General features: G+C 39.0%; 1 protein-coding gene, 1 long non-coding RNA gene and 2 other non-coding genes across 6 annotated transcripts; all 4 read left to right on the top strand.

Moving 5' to 3' along the window:
• The first annotated feature begins 433 nt into the window (after positions 1-433).
• LOC120531471 (pinopsin-like) lies at positions 434-12,391 on the top strand. The gene is made up of 5 exons (XM_039756907.1): positions 434-710; positions 1,016-1,198; positions 9,736-9,881; positions 11,549-11,788; positions 12,237-12,391. The coding sequence occupies exons 1-5, from the start codon at positions 461-463 to the stop codon at positions 12,384-12,386; spliced, it is 969 nt and encodes a 322-aa protein (XP_039612841.1). The 5' UTR covers positions 434-460; the 3' UTR covers positions 12,387-12,391.
• A 6,815-nt stretch (positions 12,392-19,206) lies between these two features.
• On the top strand, positions 19,207-26,627 carry LOC120531467. Of its 3 annotated transcripts, none has more exons than XR_005634110.1 (9): positions 19,207-19,312; positions 21,417-21,481; positions 22,404-22,443; positions 22,777-22,822; positions 24,245-24,283; positions 24,539-24,580; positions 24,940-25,004; positions 25,292-25,361; positions 25,940-26,627. It is a non-coding gene; the product is annotated as an uncharacterized LOC120531467 (long non-coding RNA). The 3 variants fall into 3 exon arrangements; XR_005634109.1 differs by having other exon boundaries at positions 24,242-24,283; XR_005634108.1 differs by lacking the exon at positions 24,245-24,283 and having other exon boundaries at positions 19,208-19,312.
• LOC120532002 lies at positions 24,008-24,142 on the top strand. Its single transcript, XR_005634190.1, has one exon. It is a non-coding gene; the product is annotated as a small nucleolar RNA SNORA18 (small nucleolar RNA).
• LOC120531999 lies at positions 24,676-24,814 on the top strand. The gene has a single exon (XR_005634187.1). It is a non-coding gene; the product is annotated as a small nucleolar RNA SNORA8 (small nucleolar RNA).
• Positions 26,628-26,987: the final 360 nt, after the last annotated feature.

The raw sequence follows: 26,987 nt of genomic DNA, 5'->3' as shown, positions 1-26,987 counted from the left end.
GTCCCGGCCATGCCTCCTTCCATACTGCCCTTTCATTAAGGTGTCCCAACCAGGAAAAGTCCCAGCATGGCATGCACAAAAGATAAACCTAGTGAATCACAGACCTGGGAGGAGATCACCTTAAATCCCTAAAAAGCAAGTTCTTTAAAGGCTGTTCTCCCTAGGGTGCTCTAAGCCGCTTTACTTAATGCGTTATAATGCAAGCACACGCTTAGGGAATTGGTTTGGCTTAGTGAGGGTTTGAGCACATACAGGTGTCAACATGTCTATAAAAACTTTGGCTTTTGTAGAAAGTCAATATTAGCTCCAGGATCTTGTGGAAGCCGCTTGCTTTCTTGTCTCTGTGGTCATGCAGCTTCAAAATAACATAAGCATAGCAGATGCATCACCAACTGAAAATGGGACTCCAGGCCCCTTTGATGGTCCTCAGTGGCCCTACCAAGCACCACGCAGCACCTATATGATGGTTGCAGCCCTCATGGGCACAGTGGTGGTGGCTGCCACCTTCGTAAATGGCCTGGTCATTGTGGTGTCTGTGCGATACAAGAAACTACGTTCGCCACTTAACTACATCCTGGTCAACTTGGCAGTGGCGGACCTGCTGGTCACCTTCTTTGGCAGCACCATCAGTTTTTCCAACAATGCCAATGGCTACTTTTTACTGGGGAAGTCTGTCTGTGAGTTTGAGGGCTTCATGGTCTCCTTGACAGGTAGGGACAAGTGTGTCTGGCAATATGTGATATGCTCCTGAGGTAAAAAATCAACTTTTAGCCTCTTTTCTCTGTCAAACCTGAATAACAGTAAAACTGAGAGAAGCAGGGTGTAGCTGACTATGGTCAGCATCAACATTAATTCATTTAGTACTGTTCTGGAGCACTATAGACCTGCAAAACTACTGTCCATCAAAATCCTGTTTTCTGCGCCTCATACGCTCCTGGTCACATTAAAATTAAAGTTTCTTAATTTGTATAACCTCTCTGCCTCCAGTAAATATTTTGTCTTTCTATTTCCACAGGTATTGTAGGTCTCTGGTCACTGGCCATTTTAGCCTTTGAACGCTACATTGTCATTTGCAAGCCAATGGGAGATTTTCGCTTCCAGCAGAAGCATGCTGTAATTGGATGCACCTTCACCTGGGTATGGTCCCTAATATGGACAGCACCACCTCTCTTTGGTTGGAGCAGCTATGTCCCTGAAGGTACATATAGAAGGGGATGAGCATGGGTATGATTGTCCAATAGATTCTTACTTATCTTCCTCCTTATAAAATGTAGTGGCCAGTTACACAGTTTTCAATCTTGTTAGACAGCTGTAATGGTCTCATGTCCAATCCAAATATAGTTGACTACTACACACAAATATTGGGTTGAGACTTAAAAGTATTGTGAATGTTAGTCTTGGAATGAAAGTCTTTATTGCTGTGTAGCTTATTTGTATTGCTGAGTGGGATGAGAGTTGCTGCAGTCAGGCTGATGAAAGAAGCAGAACTCCACTGAACGCCTACCTTTCAGGCAACATGTAATACCATTTATGAAACGGTGTTCAGGGACATTTTAGTGTCTTTCATATCCTGTCCTTCAGGGTTCTGTCCTTTGGCCTATTCTTTTTTAGTTATTTATACTTCCGTTAGCTCATATTATCAATTCTTTTAAGGATATTTCTTAACATTTTTATGCCGATGACATCCAGCTCTATTGTTCTTTTATGAGCCAACAACTATACAAGTTTGCTTTTCTTGTTGATTGTCTGACAGAGAGTAATAAATGGATTTTAGCCAACAACTTAAGCTAAACTCTCAGAAAACAGAATTTCTCATTTTTGCCCCTCCTTACCTATACACAGCAATTAGCCAAAAGCTTTTGTCGCTTCTCTCAGGTCTCTTTCTACGCATCCTAAGTGTTGTTTTTGATCACTCCCTGAATTGTGATGTCCATTTGAGGTCCCTTAGTCACTCCTGCATTTTTCATTTGAGAATCTTATCCAAGTTAAGGACTGTTGTTTCAATGGCTGAGATGGAAATGCTTATTCATACTTTTAAGGTGGGTGTAGCAATGCACTGAATCAGTGCATGCTCCCAACCAACCTCAGCAATGATTTTTGTAATTCTCTTTTTATCTGTCTAAGCAAATCTGGTTTAACTCGCCTTCAGTCCATTAAAAATGCAGCTGCGCAGGCTTTTAACATGCTCCTTTACGTGGACTCACATTTCTGCTATTTATTCTCTTTGTATTGGATTCCAGAAAAATTCAGGATACAATATAAAATTGTCTTACTCACTTATAGAGCCCTGCCTGCTCAGGTTCCTCAATACATTGTGGATCTCCTGCACTATTGGATTAGATTAGATTAGATTTAACTTTACTGTCATTGTACAGGTACAATGAAATGCAATTTAGCTCTTTCAGGGCTGATGTTGACTTTTGTCAAAATTCAGGGGTAGAGGACAGCAATCGGCTGTAAACTGCAACAAAACCCGCCCTTACGTTTTAGTTTGATTCTCTTTGCTAGAAGGAAAGTTAAGTAGCTTTTGCTGATTTTTCCTTGATTCCCTGCACATACATGAGTAGTGAAGAGCAAACAACCTCTAAAATAGCATTGACATCTGTTGAGAGACTAAAGCAGATGTGCAAATTAAAATACTCCATAAATGTTTTACGTATTAGTGCTGAACCGGACTCTGACTTGTCGGACTTGGAATTTGATGCAAGTGATTTGGAGATGGAGATCAAAAACGAAATTGAGGTACCAATATTGGCTGATCAGTCTCCAGCTGATTGTGGTGTTGAACACGTTCGTGCAGCTAATACGCCTACAGCAGCCTTCACCTGGTAGGACCACCACTTATGATGATGAGGTACAAACCATATTGCGTCACACTGCGACTACCACCACCACCTACCTGCTGTGCGAAGACAGCCAGGCAGCCAGCCCACTGTGCATTCCTGCTGGCCATCGAGGCGCACCTGCGCAGACACGGCCGCCAGAGATGCCAAATATGCGCCAACAGCAGCCCCAGCACGTAGCAACAGACGTTTTATGTTGATTCATGTGTGAAACCAGTGCATTGTGTGCTTTTCAGAAAACTGAAAAAATATTCAGCCCTCAAAGAGATAGCATCTAACCAGAAAGTGCAAATAGTAGACTAAGGTGCAATAGACAGTGCAATAGACACCACTAAGTCGAGCCCTGTGATCCAGTCCACGAAGCCTTCTTTCTGTCCCTTGCTAAAGGCTGAAGATGTGTGGGGATCAAGCATTTCAATTTGTTGCTCCCAGGCTTTGAAACAGTCTTCCTCCTTCTCTGTGATCAGTGCAATTAGTTGAACAGTTTAAAGCCCAACTTAATACTTACCTTTTTGTTATTATATTTTTACTTTATTTTATATTTATTATCCATCCATCCATCCATTTTCTAACCCGCTGAATCCGAATACAGGGTCACGGGGGTCTGCTGGAGCCAATCCCAGCCAACACAGGGCACAAGGCAGGAACCAATCCTGGGCAGGGTGCCAACCCACCGCAGGACACACACAAACACACCAAGCACACACTAGGGCCAATTTAGAATCGCCAATCCACCTAACCTGCAAGTCTTTAGATTGTGGGAGGAAACCGGAGCGCCCAGAGGAAACCCACGCAGACACGGGGAGAACATGCAAACTCCTTTATATTTATTATATCTTTTATATTCTATTATTTTATGGTATAGCACTTTGTGACACCTGCTTGAGGAAGGTGCTTTATAAATAAATTTTACTTACTTAAAAACTTACGTATTCTCCCAACCATAACCTTAACCTTACTTATTACTTCCTTATTTGTGGACTGAATTACCATAAGAGAGCTGTTATGAGAACCACATTATAAGTGGAGGCCACTCGTGATGCAGATCAATGCAGTTATTTCACCCACCGATTTTCTAGATAGAGAAAAAATATTACAGCAACTCAGGAACATCTTATTAGAGATGTGGGTATGCTTTAGAAGGCCTTTCTGTCTTTGTCAGGTGAGAAATCATCTGCCAGTGAATCCAATAAATTAGAACCGTCTATTGATCGTACAAACTTAGTGAACCCCACAAAGTATCAATACAGATCAAGCATAGGGGCAGGCAACACCTTAAATTGAATTAGGAATTATATACAAAAATAAAAATGTGTCCTACATATACATGAAAATTAGAAATAATCCTATCAAATACAACTCCAATAAATTTTCACAGTGGGTTTGCATATATGTAATGCATTTAAAACAAAGGGAAAAAAGGACAGGCAACAATAGTGGGTCGAAAGGAGACAAAATTGTGAAATATATAAAGTTATACAGTATTAGTAAGAAAAATGAATAGACTAAACAAATATTCAAAAAACATAGCTGAATAACATTAAATTACTATATTACAAACTAGGGGGCTCTGCCTCCTGCTCACTTCGTTTGCCAACCCCCGTGCGGGCCCTACACACTACTCCTTTCCCGGATCTGCCGCTTGCAATGAATCATGCTGTGCTTTTGGATAAACATGAATATCAACTCTGTCTTTGATATCTTCGTCTTTCAAAACTATTATTGTAGAGAATTTGTCACATGTTGGTTTATTATATATGCGAGCATGATCTTTTGGATTCATATAGAAATCCAAGAAAACTTCTTTGTCTGTGTTTTTCAGATAAATTTAGGCTAAAGTGCGATACTTTTGGACGTATGGATTTGTATCCATTATTGGCTATAGAATTTCTAATACATCCAATTGTTTAACTCTTTCAATTCAATGTTGCATCGCTTCTCTGTGAAAATATAAACCTGACCGAATTGTGGTTTCTTTGAAATTAAACTTGTAGTAGCTTGTAGTGTCATATCACCTATGTCTATATATTCGATCTCTTTTTGCTGTTACGTTATTTCAACAAGTAATAATTTCCAATTGTTAGTGCTAATGCAATCTTTACTATCAGTTTTTTGAGACTTTTGAGTTTTAGTACTTTCATAATCTCTATCCTGCTCTGCATGTGTATTGCACCAACGTTTTTGAACCTCTTTACCACGTTCTACTTTGTCATCTACTCTTTGTCTTTTATTTCTGCCGAAGGTTTTCAGTTCATCTCTTGGTACAAAGTCTCATTTCGCGGGATGTGAAATCATCTCTCTGGAAAAGTCTTGTCTCATCCCAAGATTTTTTTTATATAATAGAGAGATATGGAAATAAACACAAAGAAAGCTTTTTGTGTCTATTGACAAGAAAAAGGAACTGTTTATATATTTGTTATACACTCTTAAAAAATAAAGGTGCCTGAGTGGTTCTTCAGAGTGATGCCATGGGGGACCAATTTTGGTTCCTAAAAGATCCATATGAAGGTTCTAGAAAGAACCTTTATTTATTTAGACCCATAACAGGCCCCATACAGCAAACAATTATGATTCTAAAAGAATCTGTTCTGCATACGTCCAGTAACACAAGATAAGTTTGGGTTTTCTTAATATGTGAGTGTCCTGCTAGTTAGCCTGCCATACACTAAAGATTTCAGGTTTCTTCTACATTTTAGGAAATTTTTCAAAGCACAAAGAACCAACTGTATATTCTAAGAACCCTTCCCAGAATGGAGTGGTGCTTTGTCAAGCAATGGCTCTATGAGGAACTGCGGAACCCAGGAAAGAACTATAAAGTGCTATTAAAGAACCAGCATTTCTAAAAGTGTACCTTTATAAAAACAGAGATCTGAACATAAACAGTAATCATAAAAATAAGAGTTGTACAATGACAAAAGTAAAAAAATACAGACTGAAAAAAAAAAACTATAGCTAACAAATATATTCTGTAAATATAAACAAAGTTAGTAAAGGTTAAAAAAAACAGTCAACACATTCTTCATAACAAATAAGAAAAAAAGTTAAACATATACTTGAAGATGGAACTTAAAGCTGAAGTAGAACAATTAGTTATATTGACTGGATGCCGATTTTATAAGTAGGCTTTGGCAGAATGCCTTTGAACCAAACTCTCGGTCCAAGTTATATATTATATTTTTTATATGTTGTACCCTTTACCAACTGCTTGCCTTTTCTGTTTCTCTCCTTACCAGCCTCTTTGTTGTCTCTTTGCACCACACCTGTCTACTCCAGCCCATGATCCCTCACAGCTATTCATTATACTCTTAATCACTTCGATTTCTTCTTTATTACTCCCTTCATTCTTGCTCAGAAAATTCCAGAATTCCCTTATCAGTTCTCATCCTGTAGTTTAGCATAGAGCCATCCACATTTTTCACCTCAGGACAAGCTGCAGATGAGAAAAAGTCTAGTGGGCATCTTTTTACATATGATTTGCACATTGTTATCATTGTAAGGTTTGTCCCCATGCAGAACTTACATTTGTGGGAATTTTGGATTTATATTTTTGTTTACCCTGGCTATAATATTGTATTGTTGTATTAGTGCAGGGGTGCCCGTTGATCACGATCGACCGGTAGATCGGAAAGGTAGTGCAGGTAGATTGTGTTTCATTCAAAAAAATTTTTTTTTTAAATATTAGTCTATCATATATCCTCCCTATGGCATTTGCCACTTGATTGACATACAGGGCTGCCAGTCTGAGATCTTCTTTCTTCAAACACACTGGTCATCCCGCACGCACAATCAAACGCGCGAGCTACTGCAAAACTCTAGCTATCTAAGTGATCTAGTTAGCCTTCCAATTTATATCGACTAAAGAAGGGATTAAAAAAACAATTGTTGGTTATGGGCTGGATGTAGAATTGGAAGAGGATTTTTTTCTCTTACAATGTCACAATCGAAGTGTGTTTGTCTGATCTGTCAATCTATCATTGCTATTCCAAAGATGGAAAATGTGGAAAGGCACTTTCGAACTGTTCATAAAAACTGCAAAACTGACTTCCTTCCGAAAAGCGATCTGAGAAAGAGAACAAAAATCACAGTTAATCGGACAGGGGTCATTTTTCACTTGGCTGAATTCAAAAGCAAATGCAGACACACCGAAGCATCGTTCTGTGTGAGTCACTCAATCATTAAGCATAAGAAGTCCTTCCAAGATGGAGAGATGATAAAAGATGCCTTCGTTGAGGCACATGGCTAGGGAGAAATTCCTGCTGAGATTTCAAGACCCCTGGCCGGAGAAAAACGAGTTTCCCCTTGTCTTTAAACATGCAGAATACAAGCAACTTAATAACGATCAATGGCCGCTTGACTTGACATTTTTTTCCCCGATCTGACAAACATGTTCAATGAGCTTAATTTCCAGCTGCAAGGAAAAGAGAAAACCATGGTCAATATGATTAGCTCAGTTAATGCTTTCAAACGAAAAATGCAACATCCCTCCTCAAAGTTGCAGCGCCTTGATTTGGGGAACATCCAAAACCTTGCGTCAGGGCTGGAGACGCAATGGAAGGCATGTGCGCAACTTGACAGCATACGCTACACAGAGCAGATTGAAAATTGTCTGTCAGACTTTATCTAATGGAAAAAAAGTAACGATTCGAGTGTTGCCCAATGTAGCGGAGTAAGAGTAGCGTTTCTTCATCACAAATGTACTCAAGTAAAAGTAAAAAGTATGGTGCAGTAAAACTAAAACTATTCTTAGAAGTACAATTTTTTTTAAAAGTTACTCAAGTAAATGTAATGGAGTAAATGTAACTCGTTACTACCCACCTCTGATACTATATATATATATATCATTTTTCATATAGGTAGATCATTTTGAGCTGGTCATTTTAAAAGTACCTTGCAAGCCGAAAAAGTGTTGGCACCCCTGCATTAGTGCCATCATCATATTGCCACTGTATCGACCATTTCCTCCAACCTTTGCTGTCATTTTGTGTTTTTTGTGCAGCATACTTTTGTTACTGGTGGCTCTCCATTGCTATCTTGTGACAGCTGGAAGCATTATGTGTGTATAATCAATCCTTTGGTATTTACATTGTCAGCATGCTATTACTGTCATCCAAGTTTTCTTTGTTACACAAAATATATGAGGGGGGACCCAAAAATATAAGGAATTGTTGGAAAAAAATTATACAACTACTGCAATCCTATTATAGTCACCTTCAAAATACTCCCTTTGAGATGCAATACACTTGTAGTGTTTCTTCCTTTCCTAGAAATATTTCCCATACTCATCTTTCGTTACTGTGTCTAGTGCTTCCTGCAATTTTTCCTGTATTTCTATCATGGTAGGAGATCTGCAAAATTGGGGGGGAGGGTGCAAAGCAACAATCACATAATTTTTGGTCAAAAATCCTTTGACTGACAACACAATGTGTGCAAGTAAGGAGGCCTGGGATCGATTCTCGGGTCTTCCCTGCATGTAGTTTGCATGTTCTCTCTGTGTCTTCGTGGATTTCCTCCTGGTGCTCCAGTTTCCTCCCACAGTCCAAAGACATGCAGGTTAGGTGCATTGGTGATCCTAAATTGTCCCTAGTGTGTGCTTGTTGTGTGTGTGTGCCCTGCCCGGGGATTTGTTCCTGTCTTGCGCCCTGTGTTGGCTGGGATTGGCTCCGGCAGGCCCCCGTGACCCTGTAGTTAGGATATAGCAGGTTGGATAATGACTGACAATGTGTGTAGGTGTGCTGTCAGAGTACAAAATGCAACTTGCGTGTGGCACTGCTTGAGAATGTTTCTTCCCCAATGTGTTCCTGCAGACACTTCAGCAGCTTAGTGTAATGTCATTGATTAACAGTCTGTTTAAGGGGAAGCTCTTTATTAACAAGTCTATTCATGCAGAAAAACATGATCATCTTGATGTTTGATATGACCTGACATGGTTGTTTTGACTTGGAGAAAGAAAATTGCCAAAGTCACATGCACAATAGTAGAATAAATGTCAAAAACATGTATCTCAATCAACTCGGCATAATGCCACTTTGCAGACAGATTAACAAGGCTTGTAGGCATGTGATAAGTAGTGGTATAGCTTCACCATACTCCCCTTTGTACATCCATCCATCCATTGTCTAACCCGCTGAATCCGAAAACAGGGTCACGGGGGTCTGCTGGAGCCAATCCCAGCCAACACAGGGCACAAGGCAGGAACCAATCCTGGGCAGGGTGCCAACCCACCGCAGGACACACACAAACACACCCACACACCAAGCACACACTAGGGCCAATTTAGAATTGCCAATCCACCTAACCTGCATGTCTTTGGATTGTGGGAGGAAACCGGAGCGCCCGGAGGAAACCCACGCAGACACGGGAGAACATGCAAACTCCACGCAGGGAGGACCCGGGAAGCGAACTCGGGTCTCCTAACTGCGAGGCAGCAGCGCTACCACTGCGCCACCGTGCCGCCCCCCTTTGTACATATATCTGAAATCAAAATAAACAGCACAAAACAGTAAAACTACAATTACTTATATTGTATCCTCTCTCTGATCTCCTTTATCTGCTGCCTATTTACTGTAGATCAAAACATTCTATATTTTACAATTATGAGGACCCACATTCACTCACTTACTCATATACACCGAGACAACTTAGTGTCACCAGCTACCCTAATATAGAAATCTTTGGCATGTGTGAGAAAATGTGAAAGACCTGTGGAGAACACAGATATCTTGCTGGGGTGTGAGCCCACTGTCCTGGTGTTGTGAGAAAGCACCTCCTCCATGTTACCATGCTGTTTCTACAACCAACTTACAGTATAAGCTTAAAATGGATTGAACAGGGTAGGGTCCAAAGCTCTAACACAGGTGCCCTGCCAGTAACTAACTGCATGTTTCTCCTGCAGGCCTGCGTACTTCTTGTGGTCCTAACTGGTACACTGGAGGGACAAACAACAACTCCTATGTCATGATGCTCTTCATTACTTGCTTTGTGATGCCACTCAGCATGATCATTTTTTCCTATGGGAACCTTCTGGTTACACTGAGACTTGTAAGTGCACACATCATCTTTGAATACAAAATTCCTCTTTTGTGGCAGATGTCTGAGCACAGGGTAAGATACAAGACAAGAAACCTAGGATTTGCACAGGGCAGAAAAGTGTCTCTCACAAATTATATGCAGCAAAACTCACAGATTGGTCTTCATCTAGGGCTATGGAAGAAAGATCCGCTAATGACACTTGTTCAAATGAAATCTATTAATTCATTCAATCAATCAATCAATCAATCAATCAATCAATCAATCAATCGATCAATCAATACCAGATCTTCTTAACCTAGGTCAGTGTCCTGGGATGGGACCTATTATAGCAACATCAGATTCAAGGCATAGGCCAGCCTCAGAAAGGGTGCCATTTATTTGAAAAAATCACATTAAGAATCCTTGTCACTTTGGTAGGGCAGCTATATTCATGCTCTGCCTTTACAGGTGTATCTATTGATAAAGGTATATTAATTGCAAACTAGTTTCACGTTAAAAAAATTAATAAGTATTTCACTAGTAGATTTCGTACTAGACACTTGTCATTTCTTACAGATGAGTTTATTTGCATGGGAGACACAATAGGTGTTAAGTGACTGAGGAGGACAGAGCATTTAAAATGGTCTGTAGAAAGATAAAATGTAATAGTTGCCAGTAACTCATACATAACATAGCATTACAATCTTAAAATCCAACTAGTCAAGTTCATGGTTGCTGTCTATCTCAATGAACCATACCTCCAAGCAAGACAATATGATTTATGTTATCCTTCACAAGGCCCACTCACATGCACATAGGCCAAAGTTAACCTTTCAAGCAAGTCTTGGTAATATGAGAGGGAAGCTGGAACACCTTGAGAAAAAGGTGCAAACCCCATACGGTGTAACATTACGTACCTTACTATAAACAGTAATTACTGTATATACTGAATTAAAAACATGTCAACATCCAATGAGTGGAACTAGTAGTACACTTTCAATATTTACATTCATAATGCCCATATACACAGTGATGAATTCACACATGGAGACATCTTCTTAAATATTTCATAAACTGACAGTGATACTATTTGCATGTTATTTTCATGCCTCTGCTCTTCTGTACTAGAGCCAGAGGTGAGCGGACACTGCCTCATTGTTAGTTCTTGCTTAATTGAAATTAGTTAGGGTTTGCTATATGTTATATTTCCTTGATGATCTTGCCTGCCACAACTCACCAACTTCAATTTCCAATTTCAGGAGCCAGATGCTTCTCAGCTTGATGAAATAGTAATAGTATCTGTGCCCCCTACACCCACTTTATGACAGAAAATTGCAATGTCTCTGTATACAATGTGGGTGCTTCCCATCCATTGGGATTCATAGCTAGGGTAAATATTAGAGAACTAGTGACCCTACAAAACACAGAAAGTCCCCCAAAGCAGTCCACATATGTGCCACCACAAAACCTTATAAGGATCTTTAGCATCTTGCTCACACACTCCTTAAATTCATTTAGGTCCCTGTTTTTCCATCAAGGCCCTCTAGTTGTACATTCACATACACAGGCAAATTGCAAATAAATATATTCAGACTTTCACTTGAGGAATAACAATTATTGAGCTGAATAACCAATTTTTAGATGCTCAAAAAACATCATTTCCTGCTTTTATTTTGTCTTAATTCTTTATGTTGCAGGTAGCTGCCCAGCAAAAGGAATCTGAGACCACCCAGCGGGCTGAACGGGAGGTCACCCGCATGGTCATTGCAATGGTATTGGCGTTCTTGATTTGCTGGTTACCATATGCCACCTTTGCCATGGTTGTAGCAATTGACAAGGATATAGTCATCAATCCAACTCTAGCCTCCATGCCCTCCTACTTCTCGAAGACAGCCACAGTCTACAACCCCATTATCTACGTGTTCATGAATAAACAGGTACTACCACCAATAAGGCTTCTTTTTACTGCCCATCTATAGAGTTAAGGTTTCCTGGCATTAAGCAATCATTCCTGCTGAGATTAACTGAGATTCCTGAAGTGTCAGGAGCAAATTGACAGGAAACGTTTGGCAGCAATAAATTCAGATGGGGGGCAAAGAAATACCATGTTTTTTACATAATATAGTATACTTTTCTAAAACTGTTAAACCAAGCAAATCCAATTGGAGTTCTGAACATTTTTTCTATTAAATATTAAATGACTTCTGCCATATACAGTAATAAGACTGCAAAATTCCATTTCTCAGGCATGACATTGCTAAACCAGGAGTATATAGGATTCCAGTTTTCTTTCTTTTAAAATGTAATGTTTATGCAGTGAGCATCAGCATACAGTTAAAACGAATCATACTCTGACTGACCTCTGACCCATACATTTTCCCACAGTTCCGTAATTGCATGCTGACTATGATGTGTTGTGGCCGCAATCCTTTTGCTACAGAAGAGGAGACTTCATCTTCTGCTTCCAGTACAGCAGGACGCACTGAGGTTGTCTCTGTTTCTTCAGGGGCTGGGACCAAAGTCAGCCCAGCCTAACTCACAACCAGGCCATCATCCATACATATTTCTGGATCCAAAGTATCTGATTTTATCAGTTCTTAAAGTCTGTGCTTTCTTTGTACAGTGGCTGGCTATATTGCACATTACTGTATTTGATGACAACATAAACTTGTTACTGTGCTGAATGGTTCATAAGAAAAAGGACTGTTCTCAGTCCTTTTATAACTATATGCTAGTTGTGTAGAAGCCATTCACTTTACTCCTCATAAATTATTCTTTCCTAATTATTTTATATTGTTCATTGATTGAGAGGTGCTTTGCATTTTCCTTTACCACAGAGTTCACCTGGGTAGTTTGTTCCTGGTCTTATTTTGAGGTGTTTCTTCTGCTAATTCACCATATAACTTCACTGCCAAGGGTGGTTAAGGTGAATATAGAAAGAAGTCCAACTCCAGTTTTCACTTTAGTTGATTGAGCTGATTAAATTTAGTCATTTCTTCTGCTGTCTCCCATACATATATATGGGCTTACATACTCTTTTGTTATATCATTATATAGCTAAGTCTAAAGGTCTAGATGACAAGTAGTTACAGCTCCACTCCCTGCAAATGCACAACTTCCTCTTGTCAGCTTCTTGCTAGAACAGACCACAGCCTAGAGCTCATCAAATGACAGTGTTGATGCAGATGCTAAACAGTAGTATTGTTCACATGGCATCCAAACACACTTCAGATGGAGAATGCATCTCTTCAAACAAGGTCTCATTAAAGTGTGACATTTCTTAGCGAGTTGATTGTGATTAGAAATGCCAGGTATGGATATGGAACAAAGTGGGACAAGTATATCTACACTTCACAGTGGTCAGAGTAAAGCTGAATCAGCTTTATGCTGTACTGGTTGCTTAATTGAAGCACATAGTTCTCTAAGACTAGGTGGAATTTAAGAAGCCAGTTGCTTTCTTGAAAAATACCATAAATCCTGTCTTGGGTTGTTTTGTGGAAATTGCTAAAGCAGTCCATTAGGCATACCAAGTTTATATATCAAGTTTTACATGGCCCAGTATTGTATGGTGCTTTACAAAGCATTGAAGGTTCGGAGCAAGCACTGATACAACGCATTGACGCAACCACCATACAACGCATTGACGCACCCACCATACGACAAACCATCTCAGCATCACAACTTAGGACCTGAGCTCAGCCATGAAACGTTACAAAGAATTGAAGGATAAAAATCAAGTCAATCCTTGTAGCTTAATTACAAAATTGGTCAACAGCTGGTTAAATTCATATTACAATGTGTAATCAGTGAATAATACTATAAGATAATATAGCGATTAAGATAACATGACAGCTCCTCCTGGTGAACGCTGTAATACAGAAGCAAAATGCCAAGTAGTTCACCAGGATATCAAAAATGCCATTCTTCTAATCCAATGCAGGTAAGACTGAAAAAAGGTAGGAATCAAATATTATACAATGAAACACTAAAGAAAGCATACATGGCCAGTAAGAGCTTGACAAACCACAGATCACTCCCAAAATCAGTGTGTGAAATAGCTTTGCAGTCTTGCACCTTCAAACACTTTGCTAAATTATTCCCTTCAAATCCTCTTCTGTCCTCAGATATTTCACTCCTCTGGTGTCAGCTCAGTATGTGGCTATCAGGTTTATGAAAATAATACTCTGGTTCTTTCTTATTTATATGTACTCTTAATGCTTATTTTTACCATTCCTGAATTACTATCATTTTATGTCCATTTTGTGTATTTGTTTGTCATGGGTGCCACCATTTTTGTTTCTGGATTTTATGGGTTCCACCATTTTGCATACCTGGTTGCTATGGTGCTGTGTGGTTGTTAGGCATATGATGTATGTACAACATGTCCTAAGATATGATGGCATCCATGTTACCGTATATAAAATAGCTTTTTACAATAAGATGTATCCAAAACTTGTTGCAAAATAAAAGAATGACTTAGTGGGAAAACATACTAAACTTTTTGGTTCAGAATCTTTTGATTACAACATTGTTTTTTGGTAATTTTGAATTCATTGGTTGTCCCTAAAACTTAATGAATGATCTGTTGACCTTTAGTGTCCCAACTTAAGATATATCTGACTGCTCTTTTGTAACATCTCCAAAATCTCTACCACTGGGTTAACAAAATCATCAAGGAACAACCTTTAAATCTTCTTGAGATTCACTTCTGGGGCAAGGGGCACCCTCCAAAACACAAACTCACTTATATTAAAGGAGTACTTTTAAATTTCAAATTATCCCCTCTTTGTCTTGGGCAGCAGGGTCCCAATTAAATTCCGCTCAATTTATTATTGTATACAGCTATTCACTCAGAATCTTAAACAGTCTTAGAATTTTAATAAATATAACGCAATAACAGTAAAATCCCACTTGTCTCTCATGGGATTTCTATGATTACACCTTTTGAGTACCAGTCCCATATGGTCTCTCCTTTAGTCTAGGACCCTCTAGACATGCTGTTTTCAGGGTGACTTCTGCAGAGGCAGAGTTTCCTCCTACCCTCAAGTAGCTCCTAAAAGTGCTGTGCCCCTTAACTGGCTCACTTAATTTCTACATTTTTAAAATATACCAGCTTCCCTTCTACATGTCTTACTCTGCCAGAAGACGATGCATTGCACTCTAAGCATTTCCTTACAGTGTTACCTTTACACAGATATGGTTTACTTCTGCCCTACTGACTACCATTTAGTCACTAATGTTAGTTTCAGCCTTGTTACATTCCCTATGCTCTGTTATTGTCCCCTGTACTACAGTGACTCCTTGACAGATGAACATATTTAATCCAATACAGAACCTTAAGGACCCAGAGTCTACAACAGCAGCTTTGGGTACAAGACAACAGCAAACCTGGGAAGGGGTGATCACAGAGTACACTCACTCAAATGTCCATACTTAATCTCTCAGAGGGTAATTTAATGTTTCCTGTCAACCCAAGTGGCATGTCTCTGGAATACAGAATGGCTTGGGAGCACCCACAGAAAAGCCAGCATGGACATGAACAGCTTGTGTTGTTGTTCCCAAAAGATTTCTATAATGGAATTGTTCCATTTATACAAAGATGTTTATTTTTTTGATATCACTATTCCAACCATACTAAACTGTATCAGACATAAATAAGAAGTAACTCTGAAGCATTCTGATAGCAAAATGCAATCCTGAATGGTTTAGAAAAAAGGAACAACATAGTCAACAAACAGTTAAAAAGTCATATAACATTAATAGGCACTAAATATTAAATTGAGAATTCACATTTTAGGTCCAATCTATGAATATTTCATAACATACTTCATTCTTTCTTACTCATTCACCCATGTATCTATTTTCTAATCTGCTAAATCCTTTTCAAATAAAATAGACAACAAATGAGAACTAAACCTTTGCAGCATTTCTTACCCATCCTAATTCAAACCAGCAGCTCCAAGCTATTTATATGCACATTCCTTATGAGTTTGACAGATTAGACAAATAAATACACATTGGTTATCAATTATCAATTATTTACTTAAATTTTAAATCTTTGTGTGAATCTGTCTTGTAATGGACTGGCACAACATTCTGCATACAGTAGATTATAGTTGTTTTGCTTTCTAATTCTATCTGCTTAACTGTAGCCATTGTGATGGGCGGCCACAGCCACTACCTGGCCAGGATGCCAGCAGAGTGGAAGGACCAGGGGAGAGGGCACTGATGTGGCAATACCTCCCCAGGGACACTAGAGAGCAGCCCTCCTGGGCAGCTGTGGCACTACGGATTCCCGCAGGGCATGTCAGGAACTGGAGTTTGGTGAAGCCCTGTAGGGTTCTGTGGGGGCCGCCAGGGGGAGCTGCAGAGCCCTGTAGAGTACCTCCTGCGCACCAGAGAGTGATTCCAGGTAATACTGATGAGCCACCTGGAACACTCCCGTGACCTGATTAAGAGGAGCCGCCTCACTCCATTCAATGGCTAGAGTCGGGGGGAAAGAGTGGACAAAGCCTGAGGGAGAGTGGAGGTGGATGGACTGGCAGCAAGGAAGGGAATGGACTGTGTATTACAGTGTTGGTAATGTGTGCACAGGCTGTAAATAAACACAGATGTTGAGTGAACCTGTGTCCTGCCTGTCTGTGTCAGAGGGATAGGGTGGCACAACACTCCCTAGTGGCTCACACCATTTTGATGTCTATGCAAAATGACAATGATGAAACATGTTGACTGGGTAAAGGAGTAAAATAATAAACTTAATCTTCAATAACAATAACAAAATAACAGATGTTCTTTGTTGTGTTCCTACAAACAAACCACATAGTTGCACTGCAGCATCTTCTTAAAAGAAAACAATATGAAGATTGCAATTCCATCTGCATCATTCTGGACAATACAAATTGAAAACAGAATAAAGAAAAATTATCTGAGAGTTTAAATCTAAGGGATAAAGGTCAGTTATAATAAAAAAGGAAAACACTGAATAGCATTAATGAGATCTATGAGTTTAGGTGTCTACTAATGACTCAGACTAGCTGATACATTCAAAAGCAATGGATTGAAACACTTTTTAACACCTAAAAAAATTTTTTTTTTAAATTAAACAATTACTAAACCACTCAGTGACCTGCCTTTGGTGTCTGGCCATCTAAAAATGAATGGGCAATGTGAATTTATAGGTGATTTACATACCTGTAAAAGAGGGCAAAGAACGACATAAAATAATATGGCAAAATTAAGAAGTGACTGACAATTAAAATGACATTCATTTTAACGACAAAGGAGAATTATTTTCTTGAGAACCACAGGGTACTCATCTTCCTAGTTTTTGAAAGGGAATTAAAGAAAAATTAAGCTTCTCTACCCAAGTTTTCAAAACATGATAATTTGTCACCCACACATAATATATAGTGTTTTGCTGTGGCTAGAGAAAATTAAAACATGCCCCTCAAAAATAGTAGGAGATATTGCAGAAATCTGTTTTATATATATATATATATATATATATATATATATATATGTGTGTGTGTGTGTGTGTGTGTGTGTGTGTCTTTCACAGCAATGAAACAAATGGTATGCAAACATTCCCACATGAAAAGTATAAAAGCAGTATGTTAAACCAGGAATCTTTTAGACTTACAGCACAATCAACTGTTTCTTTGTTATTAAGTCCCTTTGACTCTAAATTGTGTGGATTTATTTTGTATAATATACAATAGTGGCTAGTAGAGTAAAACTTTAATGTGGATGTTTACAAATTTCAAAAGAACTCTCAGTAATTTTTTATTTTAACTGGATAAGGAATGAATATATAACATCCACACATCCATTCCCTCATTATCAAATCCATTTGACACAGTTCAGAGTTGTGGGTAACCCAGCTTCTATCACAGACCCATAAGATAAAAATACCTAGAGGAGTCACCATTTCACCACAAAGTACACTTATTCACATACATTACCATATATTACCAATTTAGACTCCTAATGCTTGTCATTGTGATGTGAAACAACAGGTACCCAGAGAAAAACTAGCATAAAGAGTTCTCTGGTTTAAATCTCAATATCTTAGAAGCTGATTGAAGAGAATTTATATTTATTTCACCTGTATATGATAGCTTTTTTGTATTGATATTTATTAAAACATCTAAATAAAGGTTTATTATTTGTCCATTTTTCTTGTGAATAAGAAGCAAATTAATTAGCTATGTATGTAGTCTTACTTTGAAATATATCATAATAGCATTTTACATAGCTCAATAACAACAACACAATCTTATTAGTTTAATTATTAAATTCCTCAACTATTCATCATTGTTACACAGGCAAAACTAATATTAACAATGCACAGATATTAGTGACTTATCTAAATTTGGTAAACATATCATGCCTTAACAGAGAGGTCTATATTTATGGAATCTGTGTAGTATGCAGTATGGCTTTCCTCGCCTCTGTCATTAGTTGGACTTAATATATAGGTATACATTAACATTTATATGACATATTACTAGTAAGAGACTTGGAAATCTAATTTATATAAATGTGCAATATGGACAAAACGTAAACACAAGTTCCGCACTAGGACTCTCTATTCCTGGACCATGGGTCTGTAACGTTGCAGAACAATCAATGGGTTCCTGTTCTATTAAAGGAGAAGCGTACAGCTGCAGCCCGGAGTAAAACGGGCGTATCCTGTGGGCGTGATCATCTGTTAATCATTTCGGACTTCGGGCTGCTTTATGTATATAATATCGTATACTTGTATATGATAGCGCTGCTGCTTTATCGATCCAGGGTTTTCGATCAAATACTGATGTCGGTCATCGTCTGTGTGATGCACGGTCATTCTCCCAGTGTCTGAGTGAGTTTTCCACTGGGTAGTCCAGTTTTCCGCCCACGAACACAAGCTAGTTAATTACATTGGCGATTCTACCTTCACCCTTTGTGGAGATGTACGTTGCTCGACCTGGAGATGACTGGCGCCATGATCAAACCTGTTTCCTACCTTACACCAAGTGCCGCAAAGACAGATTCCGGGCTCAAGCTATTCCAATTAAGATCAAGCGGTTAAACAATGTTATGTTTGTAGTTGTTTCGATTGTTGTGACTGTAAATTAGCTATGTAATAAATAAACTGAGATTAAAACGAAGGAAAATTATAACAATCTGTATATAACATGCATTTATTTTCGGAATGCCCTTATTACTTTTCACAAAGCGGGAAATATAAACCTCGACCAAAGAGTGAGAAACGTCACTCATCATTGGCGGAGTAGTGCAGGAAGATCGTCCTCCTTACAGGAACGTTCCTGTTCGGTTACTTCCGCTTAAACCGCTTATGATTGGCTGTACTGTCCTTCATTCCCCCGTGTCATGGTCAGTATAAAACTCATTCGCTCACGTTCCACTGCCTCATTTTAGAAGATCGAAGATTTGCGTTATCAGATTATGCATTCCCTCAGGTAATATATACTTGAAGTATTGAAGACGTACGTCTGCATTTTTGCAAGGGTTCAGTTTAATGTGTTGTCCATTCACTGTAGGTGTTAAAAGTCCATGTTTAAAATTTAGCCGTCATAACTGCAAATTTTGTTTTTAAGACGCCGCATGCAACTTTGTATTGTTGGATTGACCATGCAGTTTCTAACTAATGGGCGGTGCACTCTCAATGACAAATGATTATTTCAGGGGGTGCCTTTTTGTATATTAAGAGGTGCAATATGCACATAAAAATGCATTAACCGCATGTTCTACCAGTGTAGTTAAGTTATCGCTGATATCTCAAGATGGCGTCAGATGATCTGTGGCGAATCCCTCACTTATTTACAGTATAAAGTGTATTGTATTGTTTTGTACTTTTTAACTATAGCTCGTTAGATTGAATTATCGACTTATCTTGTGTCCACGTGCTGTTCCGTGTTCAGAGCGTCCGCTTGAGAGATTTCACCTTCCCGATACAGTGCGTCCACGTGTATTTCTGGAAGAAATGTGAAATCGCAGTTGTGTTGCTTTTTCTGCGCTCGAGTGGGTGCGGCAACACGCTCTCAGTGAATGCTCCCAACCTTGTGGAAAAGTGCGTTTAAGAGCAGCATGCCACTTTTCTTGAAAAAGGAAGGAGATAAATGTGTCGCGTTGCTCTAAATAGTTACTCATTAATATTTTTTATCAGTATGCTGCTGGAGTATGTGAATTAGGATTAGTAAATTATCTATCTAAATACATGGCTCAACAGGATACATTTTATAGGATTGGAGTGCAAGGTAAATTGTACTCTGCAAATTCGGATAGGATTGTTTTCTTATTGAAAATCTGACTTCGTGGACCGTTCAGGGATCCTCGAAACTTCCGTCTGACCGATGGCACGTGGAGGAGCGTGATTTGTGGGGTATTGTTATCCGGGAAAGAGACGTGGCTGTGGCACTCCGGCCTTTGTAGTACTTTTTCATAGTGTGGTTTGACCGCTTCCGGTATTCTAATAAACCATGTACTGTATTCAAAAGTGCTCCTGGGCTGTTCTGCGCATGCGCAGTAGTCACGCCCCAACACGTCACCGTTCCCATCGAGTTTTTTTTTTTTTTAACCATCCTTGGACATAACGGTGGCGGCAGGGGAGTAACGTTATAAAAATCTTGTTCGTTTTGACTTCTAAACGTGTAAATATTTGCATGCACATTCTTGCCTTTGTGCGCCCCCATTCCAGTCTAGTTTGTTTAGCGTTCTCGAACCTATAAATGGCCAAATTTTGAATTTAGGTGGTTGTGACAAGATATCTTTTGTGTATTGTATTCTCTGAACTGTTGGCTTTAAGTTGGCAAGAAAGCGTCTTGGTTAATGAAAGCTTTATCCTTGTCGGCAAGTGAAAAATGGGGAGGGGTTTTATCCATTAAGTGTGTATTGCATTTCAGTGCTTCAACTACATTTGGAGAAATGTAATTTCTGGCTGACTTGGTGGGTTTAGCTTCATTGAAAAAAGGTAATAATGGGAAGCATTGTTTTCCATATTTCTTGAAAGTAAGGCATATGCTTGGCATCCACACATCTGTGTGCAGTAAACCTATAATTTCTTCTTATTGGAAGGTACATCTCTTTGTACTCTTATTCTCTCTTCCCCATACCCCCCTCCTTTTCAATTTGCAATTTCTTATCACTCAGCACTAGGTAAGTGTTTTGTGTGTGTTATTTTTTGTTTTGGAGCATTACTTTACAAATGCAGACTTTCATTTAATTATTGATGCAACATTAAGCCATGGTTTCCTTTCATATATGCAGGGGGCAGTCTTTATAATAGATGTCCCCTATTTTGCACTCATGGCAAGAACAATTCCTGGTTTTGCTTTCATCACTTAGGAGCAAATACCTAATGGTGACAATGAGACCTGAAACAGTTTGTTGTGTTTTTTAACTGAACCTGTTACTTTTGGTGTTTTCTGGTGCAGATTTTTGCACTTCAGTTTTTAAATACAGTATATGGGTGCTTAAATGATGTAAACGTTGGAAAATTGAATCTGATGTTTTGAATACCTTTCCTACCAGTGGCTTCTTGTAGTAATTTTTCCATCTCCATAGGTGCTGTGTGTGGTGGTACTTTATTTTGCCACAAGCAGAACATCTGACACAGAATTATAGACAAGGTAAGTAGCATTCCTGCCTGGCTTTCTGAGCGTCAACACACATGTCCATGTCTTGACACAGTAGGCTATGACACGTGTGGCGCATACAGCAAAATCCCTCATGCAACTCGCTACTGTGCTATCAGCAGTAGTGATACTTTCGAGGTGGAACATCTTGTTTCTAGCTTTGTAGGTTATTTTGCCATATACTTAACGTACAGCGTGTGTGCATTTTTAAAAAGTAATGTAATTTTTTATCGGAATTTTCTAAAATGGTACCTTCTCTATTATCTCCTATTGTGGTAAAGTTTGAGCCTACAAGTGTGAATAGAATTTAAGATTCTAGGGAGCATGTGAAAGGTGCTGTACAAATAAAATGTATTAGGGGTGCAATTAATATTTTAATGCATATTCAATTTTATTTTCTGCTTTATTGGTGCGGAAGTGTGGATTTAGAATATCGGGACAGCTTTTTGAGACTGCTGTCTCAGGTTTCCTACCTATGCATCTGCATTCCTTCCATGGTCTCCGAATTAGAACAGTAATTGAGTTCAGTAATACGGTTTTATGTTGCAGAATTACAGCTGCTTACATTTAACGTTTAACTTTATTTATTGCCGGTATGTACAAACTACTCTTTTATAATCGTGACTGTAGTATACTGTGGATAGAACTGTATTTTAATATCAATGCTTGTCTGAAATTTCAGGCTTCTGTTCATAATTCTGACTTGTACCTGGAGGTCTTCCTTTTTTACTAATGGATGTGTTGAAGCATTTCTACGTCACCTTTCAGTATATGTGGCGACACAACTACTGGCAGTACCAGATAAATATCTGAGGTCGCCCCCTTTATTTTCAACAAACCCAAAACCCAATATTAATTTGAAATCCGTCTTTATCCCTGACTTGTACAGAATCTAATTGTTTTTTTTTTCTTGTAGGAAGAAATGAATCACTGTTAAAATTGGATCACGAAAAGTGGTAAGTATTGTGTGTACGCTGGCACTAAAGTGTTTTTTTGTTTTAATTTACCAAAGGCATATATGGAATATTCCTGCATGGCCCCTAACTGATACAAGGTGTGCAGTGCTTTTTTTTACAGCTGTTGTGATGAATGAATAAATGTTCAACTGCTCTGAAAGACAGTGAATGAGATTTGGTTTTTATTTCTGAACAGCTAGCAGTAGTTCTTATCTAACATCCTTAAGTTGGAGTAAGCAGAGCTTTGCTGGCTGAATGGTTGCCTTAGGTCTAATTGCTTTTTAAAATATTTCTAATACTCTTGAAACTACTTTCCTCCTCCTTTTACAACAGAATAAGCCCTGACTACAGTTGGAGTCTCCAGAGGGTACCAAGCATGGTAAGCATACATAAGATCCCATACAATTTGGTGCAGAATTTGGGGTTTTGTCCTGGGTAGCTAGAGATGCTAGTGGTCTAAATGAAAGTACCTAGTTAACTGGAAAGAACCCCAGTAATCCAAGCATTGCTATATGCTAGTGTAGTTGCCTGCCAGGTTGATGGCTTTCTAAGACTAACGGATGACATTGGAGGTATCCTTATCTTCCATGTATTAAGTGGGTCCCCGCTGGTATAAGTATTTTCTATGGGCTACTTTAAAGATCTGACCCTTAACGTTGCACAGCAGTACAGGTTCTGCTAGCATGTCCTTTAACTTGGTGAGTGTTGCTACAAGAGACTACCCCTTAACCCTAGAGTTTTCTAGAAGCTAGTTAAATGAACCTCTCTAACCACTGAATGTGTGTGTCACCCCATCAGTTAGGGAAGTTATTTGTATGGGGCAACCTGTAGTGCCAAGAGTTATGGGGAGTTCTTTCCCTGCCATCACCATGTGTTGATTTAAATTAACTTTACTTTTAACCTGAGTGGGTATGATGCACTATCCCTTCACTTCAGGAGGTTTGGGTTCCAGTTACTCTTAGACACAGATGAAACTTACAAGTTCCAAACTAAGAGGGTTCTTTTTCCATGTCCTTTGGTTTCTCCCACCTATCAAAATTGCATTAGATTAACGGGAAACCTTTTAACTGCTTTGTCTGACTGGAATTTGGGTGTGGTGATGGTGAATTGTAACCCATTCAGAGTAATTTTTGAGCTTGTGCAAGAGGCTGCTTGAGTTGCAGCTTGCTGCAAGGTTCACAAAATTGGGTTGAGCCTTTCAGTAAGAGTACTTTAACATTAAAATGTAATGTTAAACTTTTGAGTTCAAAGTTTCAGTCATGCAATGTGTTTAGCTTTTTAAAAGGGATGGGGGAGGGAAAGGCCTTACGGGACGAATGCTTAAGCAGTTGCTTAAAGATGTTTGTGTTCCTGAGATGCATTTTATGGTAGGCCGAATGAGCCATGTTCAAGATGATTGGTGTATGATGATGATGAAGTGGAAATATCATCTGTACAGGTCATTACTAACCCCAGCGTAAAATTGAGGGGGTTTTGTTTTGGTATTGAGAATTAAAGGGACATTTCCACCCTGTACTATCCATCACATGTCAAATGTTAGTCTGCATATTTTTAAGGAAACATGTTTGAGGTCTATCCCGATAGGTCTTTTTCAGTAGGACCACATCGTTGGAAAAACCTCGCAAAGAAAACCTGTAGTTCAGCTTTACCCACTAATCCATAGCAGTTGGATATTTTGGGATAAAACTACAGAATACTCTAATTTGCTTGCAGCTTATCAAATACTGGTTTTAGAAGTGAACTGACCTTGCAAAGATGGGATTGTTTTTGTAAGCTTATGGTGGTTTTTTTTCCCTAGTAGTGTGGTTGGTCTCATGGGAAAAGAGCTGCCCTTAAACAGGTATGAATGACAGTTAAGTGTGTAATTTTTTTTCTTCAAAATTGACATGCTGAATGCTTGCAGTATATTTGGGATCAGTCCTTCACTTTGAGATCCATTCATTTAGATTTATATAGCTGTGATGAACTCTCTAGTTCAACTGCTGTGTGACCAATCATGAACACTATCTTGGTTCTGAGCGCTAGTGTCATATCAAACACTTTTCAAGGATATCTGTTTGAAGGGACCCTTAATTATACCTCATTTCTATTACAGGGTGTGACCTGCACCATGTAGATGGATGCCTGACAACCAAATGTGAGTGTCTGGTTATGGGAAGAAAGTAGCATCAGGTTAGGTGCTGCTTGATATATAACAAATATATATTTAAAAAAGTCCTCTGTATATGTAACAGCACTGCATGGTATCTGCACCCAGTCATTTTCTCTGGCTGGGTTGTTCATTAAGCAGTGCTAGAGCAATTCTGTATTTGGCATCGTTGGTTTCCTCACTGCAGTGTGTGTGATACCTGGTATTTTTACTGAGACAGTGTTTTATAGCAAGAAATGTAAGGAGATCTACATCTTGATTGTGTTCTAAAATGAAAGTCTGCAAGTAAAAGGCTCAGGTCGACAAACGTAGGGGATTTGATTATAACTTTTATATCTTTTGATTAGGCACCTCTGGCACAGTCTGCACATACAAGTGCTACTTTTGGTTAACTTCAAGTGAGCCATTTTAGGTATGGAAAATTTTTTTTTTTTTTTCCTTTGCTAGATTAACTTTTGTAAAGGGTTGTGTGTGGGGGTGTTTTTTTGTTCTAGGGTCATTACCAAGGCTGCTGGGATGTGTGGTTTCTAGCCAGCTGTGGACATGACCAAAAAGTAGATTGCATTTTCTTTTTCCAAAGAAGCCCTAGTTTTTATACTAGTTGGTCGGCTGGAAAGTGCAGCACATACTTGGCTTTAGATTTGCATAAGACCTTACTTCTGCCTACCTTGTAATTTTATTTTATTTTTTCTTCCCTAGTGTGTTTGGAAATACAGTAAGTGAGAGAACTAATTGGGTTGAAGCCATGTTAAGCACATAAGGCTGTCTGGTAAGTGATATGTGGGGTTTTCTTTTTTTGTTGAAACCATTTTGACTTTTTTCCTAATTTAAACATCCCCAGGCATCAAGTTGCCAGTGTGGTGTTTTTTTTGCAAAGCCTTTCACTTAATCCTTCTAGTGGTTCCTTGTACAGTTTCAATGGAAAGAAATAAATTTGACTCTAATTGCTCAGCTGTGGAGTTTGAACACTGTAAATCGCGTCATGCACATATTACTTGGGGTTATTTTCAAAGAGAGTCTCTGTTTCCTTTTCCGGGGACTCTTTACGCAATGACCCAAGATCAGTGCCTTTTTTTTGGAGACACGAACTCTGCATCCTTCAGCATTTGAGTTCTTACCTTGAAAGAGGCTACAACTTGTCTGTATTGATTGATACTGTTTTCTCAATCTGAGATAATAGGATTTAACTGCAGATTTGAAGCTTGACTACAAAGAAATGAGAAATCGGTAGCTTATGTTCAAAATATAGTACTGGTTAAATGGACTGCATGATTTGCATGTTTTCCACCAGTGCAACCTTTTTTGCATACTGATGGTTTTTTTTTCTTCCTCCTCCCCTTTCCACAGGTCACATGGGGTATATGAGAGAGAGTCAAATTATCTGCACTTCAGTTATATTAAAACCTCTGTTGGCAGCACTGTTTTCATCAGTACTTTCCATACGAGGTCGGTCTCCCCAGTCACTGCTGTGCAGGTGTGAACGTGTTACGCCGGATCATTTGTAACTGCAGTGCGAGAAACACTTGCTGCCCCACTTATGATTTGCGAGAAAGATCAGTATGCAGTGATTAGTTTGTTTTGTGAGGGTGCACAGTATGGAGAAAGTTTGTTGTGAAGTGTGTATGAATGGATTGAGGACGTTCAAGAAAGGTCACAAGTGTCAGTCATCCGTGAAGGACCTGGGTGCCCATCCACAACTGATGACATTGAGTGTGCACATGAAATGATTCTAGATGAGGACAAGGGCCCGTAGAGGTGGCAAATCTGCTATGGCCCTCTATGCAGTAATCCACAACAGACTTGGGTTTCAAAAGAAGCCATATGGGGACAGAGATTAATGTCTGAAGAGGTGAAGACAGCGCTTTTGTTGCTTGCAGCTCAGCCTTAAACTTTTTTTTTTTTTTTTTACCCCATCTGTCAAACTTTTGTACCCCAAAACCATAAAAAAAAAGTGTATTGAAGCAGGGAGATTGTTGAAAAATGATGTATTTGTCTTTTCTGAAAGGTTATTAAAATTGTACAACTGTAGTGTGAATTTTGACTCTCCTTCAAAGATTTGGGTCCAGGTAATTCTGTGGTTTTTACCTGTTTTGAATAGTATAAACCAGGGGTCTCCAACACACCGCTCCCAAAGCATTAAAATTTGAAAACTTGATTAGTCAAATTAGGGATGGGGTGATCTTTCCAAAAAATCCTATCACGATCCACAATCTGAATTGCAATGTGTTTGTGTTTTCAATGTGACATACCATTAAGAGACTATCTAGACACAAATTCATCAATGCCCAAGTAACACATTTTAAATATCAAAGTTGAATTCAATTGTTCTCCCGTTCGCAAGCTAAGTGGAGTTAAGGAACACACCCCGAAGCTGGTGAGTGAGAGAGGCCCCTTC

Source organism: Polypterus senegalus, chromosome 6 (assembly GCF_016835505.1).
Source record: "Polypterus senegalus isolate Bchr_013 chromosome 6, ASM1683550v1, whole genome shotgun sequence".
Classification (NCBI taxonomy): domain Eukaryota; kingdom Metazoa; phylum Chordata; class Cladistia; order Polypteriformes; family Polypteridae; genus Polypterus; species Polypterus senegalus.
The sequence above is the reverse complement of the archived record's forward strand: the minus strand, read 5'-3'. Positions and strand labels throughout refer to the sequence as shown.

What these genes read in the sequence shown, in the direction of transcription:
- LOC120531471 (XM_039756907.1), top strand. Translation starts at nt 461, where the DNA reads ATGATGGTTGCAGCCCTCATGGGCACAGTGGTGGTGGCTGCCACCTTC. An exon ending in GAGCAGCTATGTCCCTGAAG is followed by an intron (nt 1,199 to 9,735) that starts GTACATATAGAA and finishes TTTCTCCTGCAG; the next exon opens with GCCTGCGTACTTCTTGTGGT. An exon ending in ACGTGTTCATGAATAAACAG is followed by an intron (nt 11,789 to 12,236) that starts GTACTACCACCA and finishes ATTTTCCCACAG; the next exon opens with TTCCGTAATTGCATGCTGAC.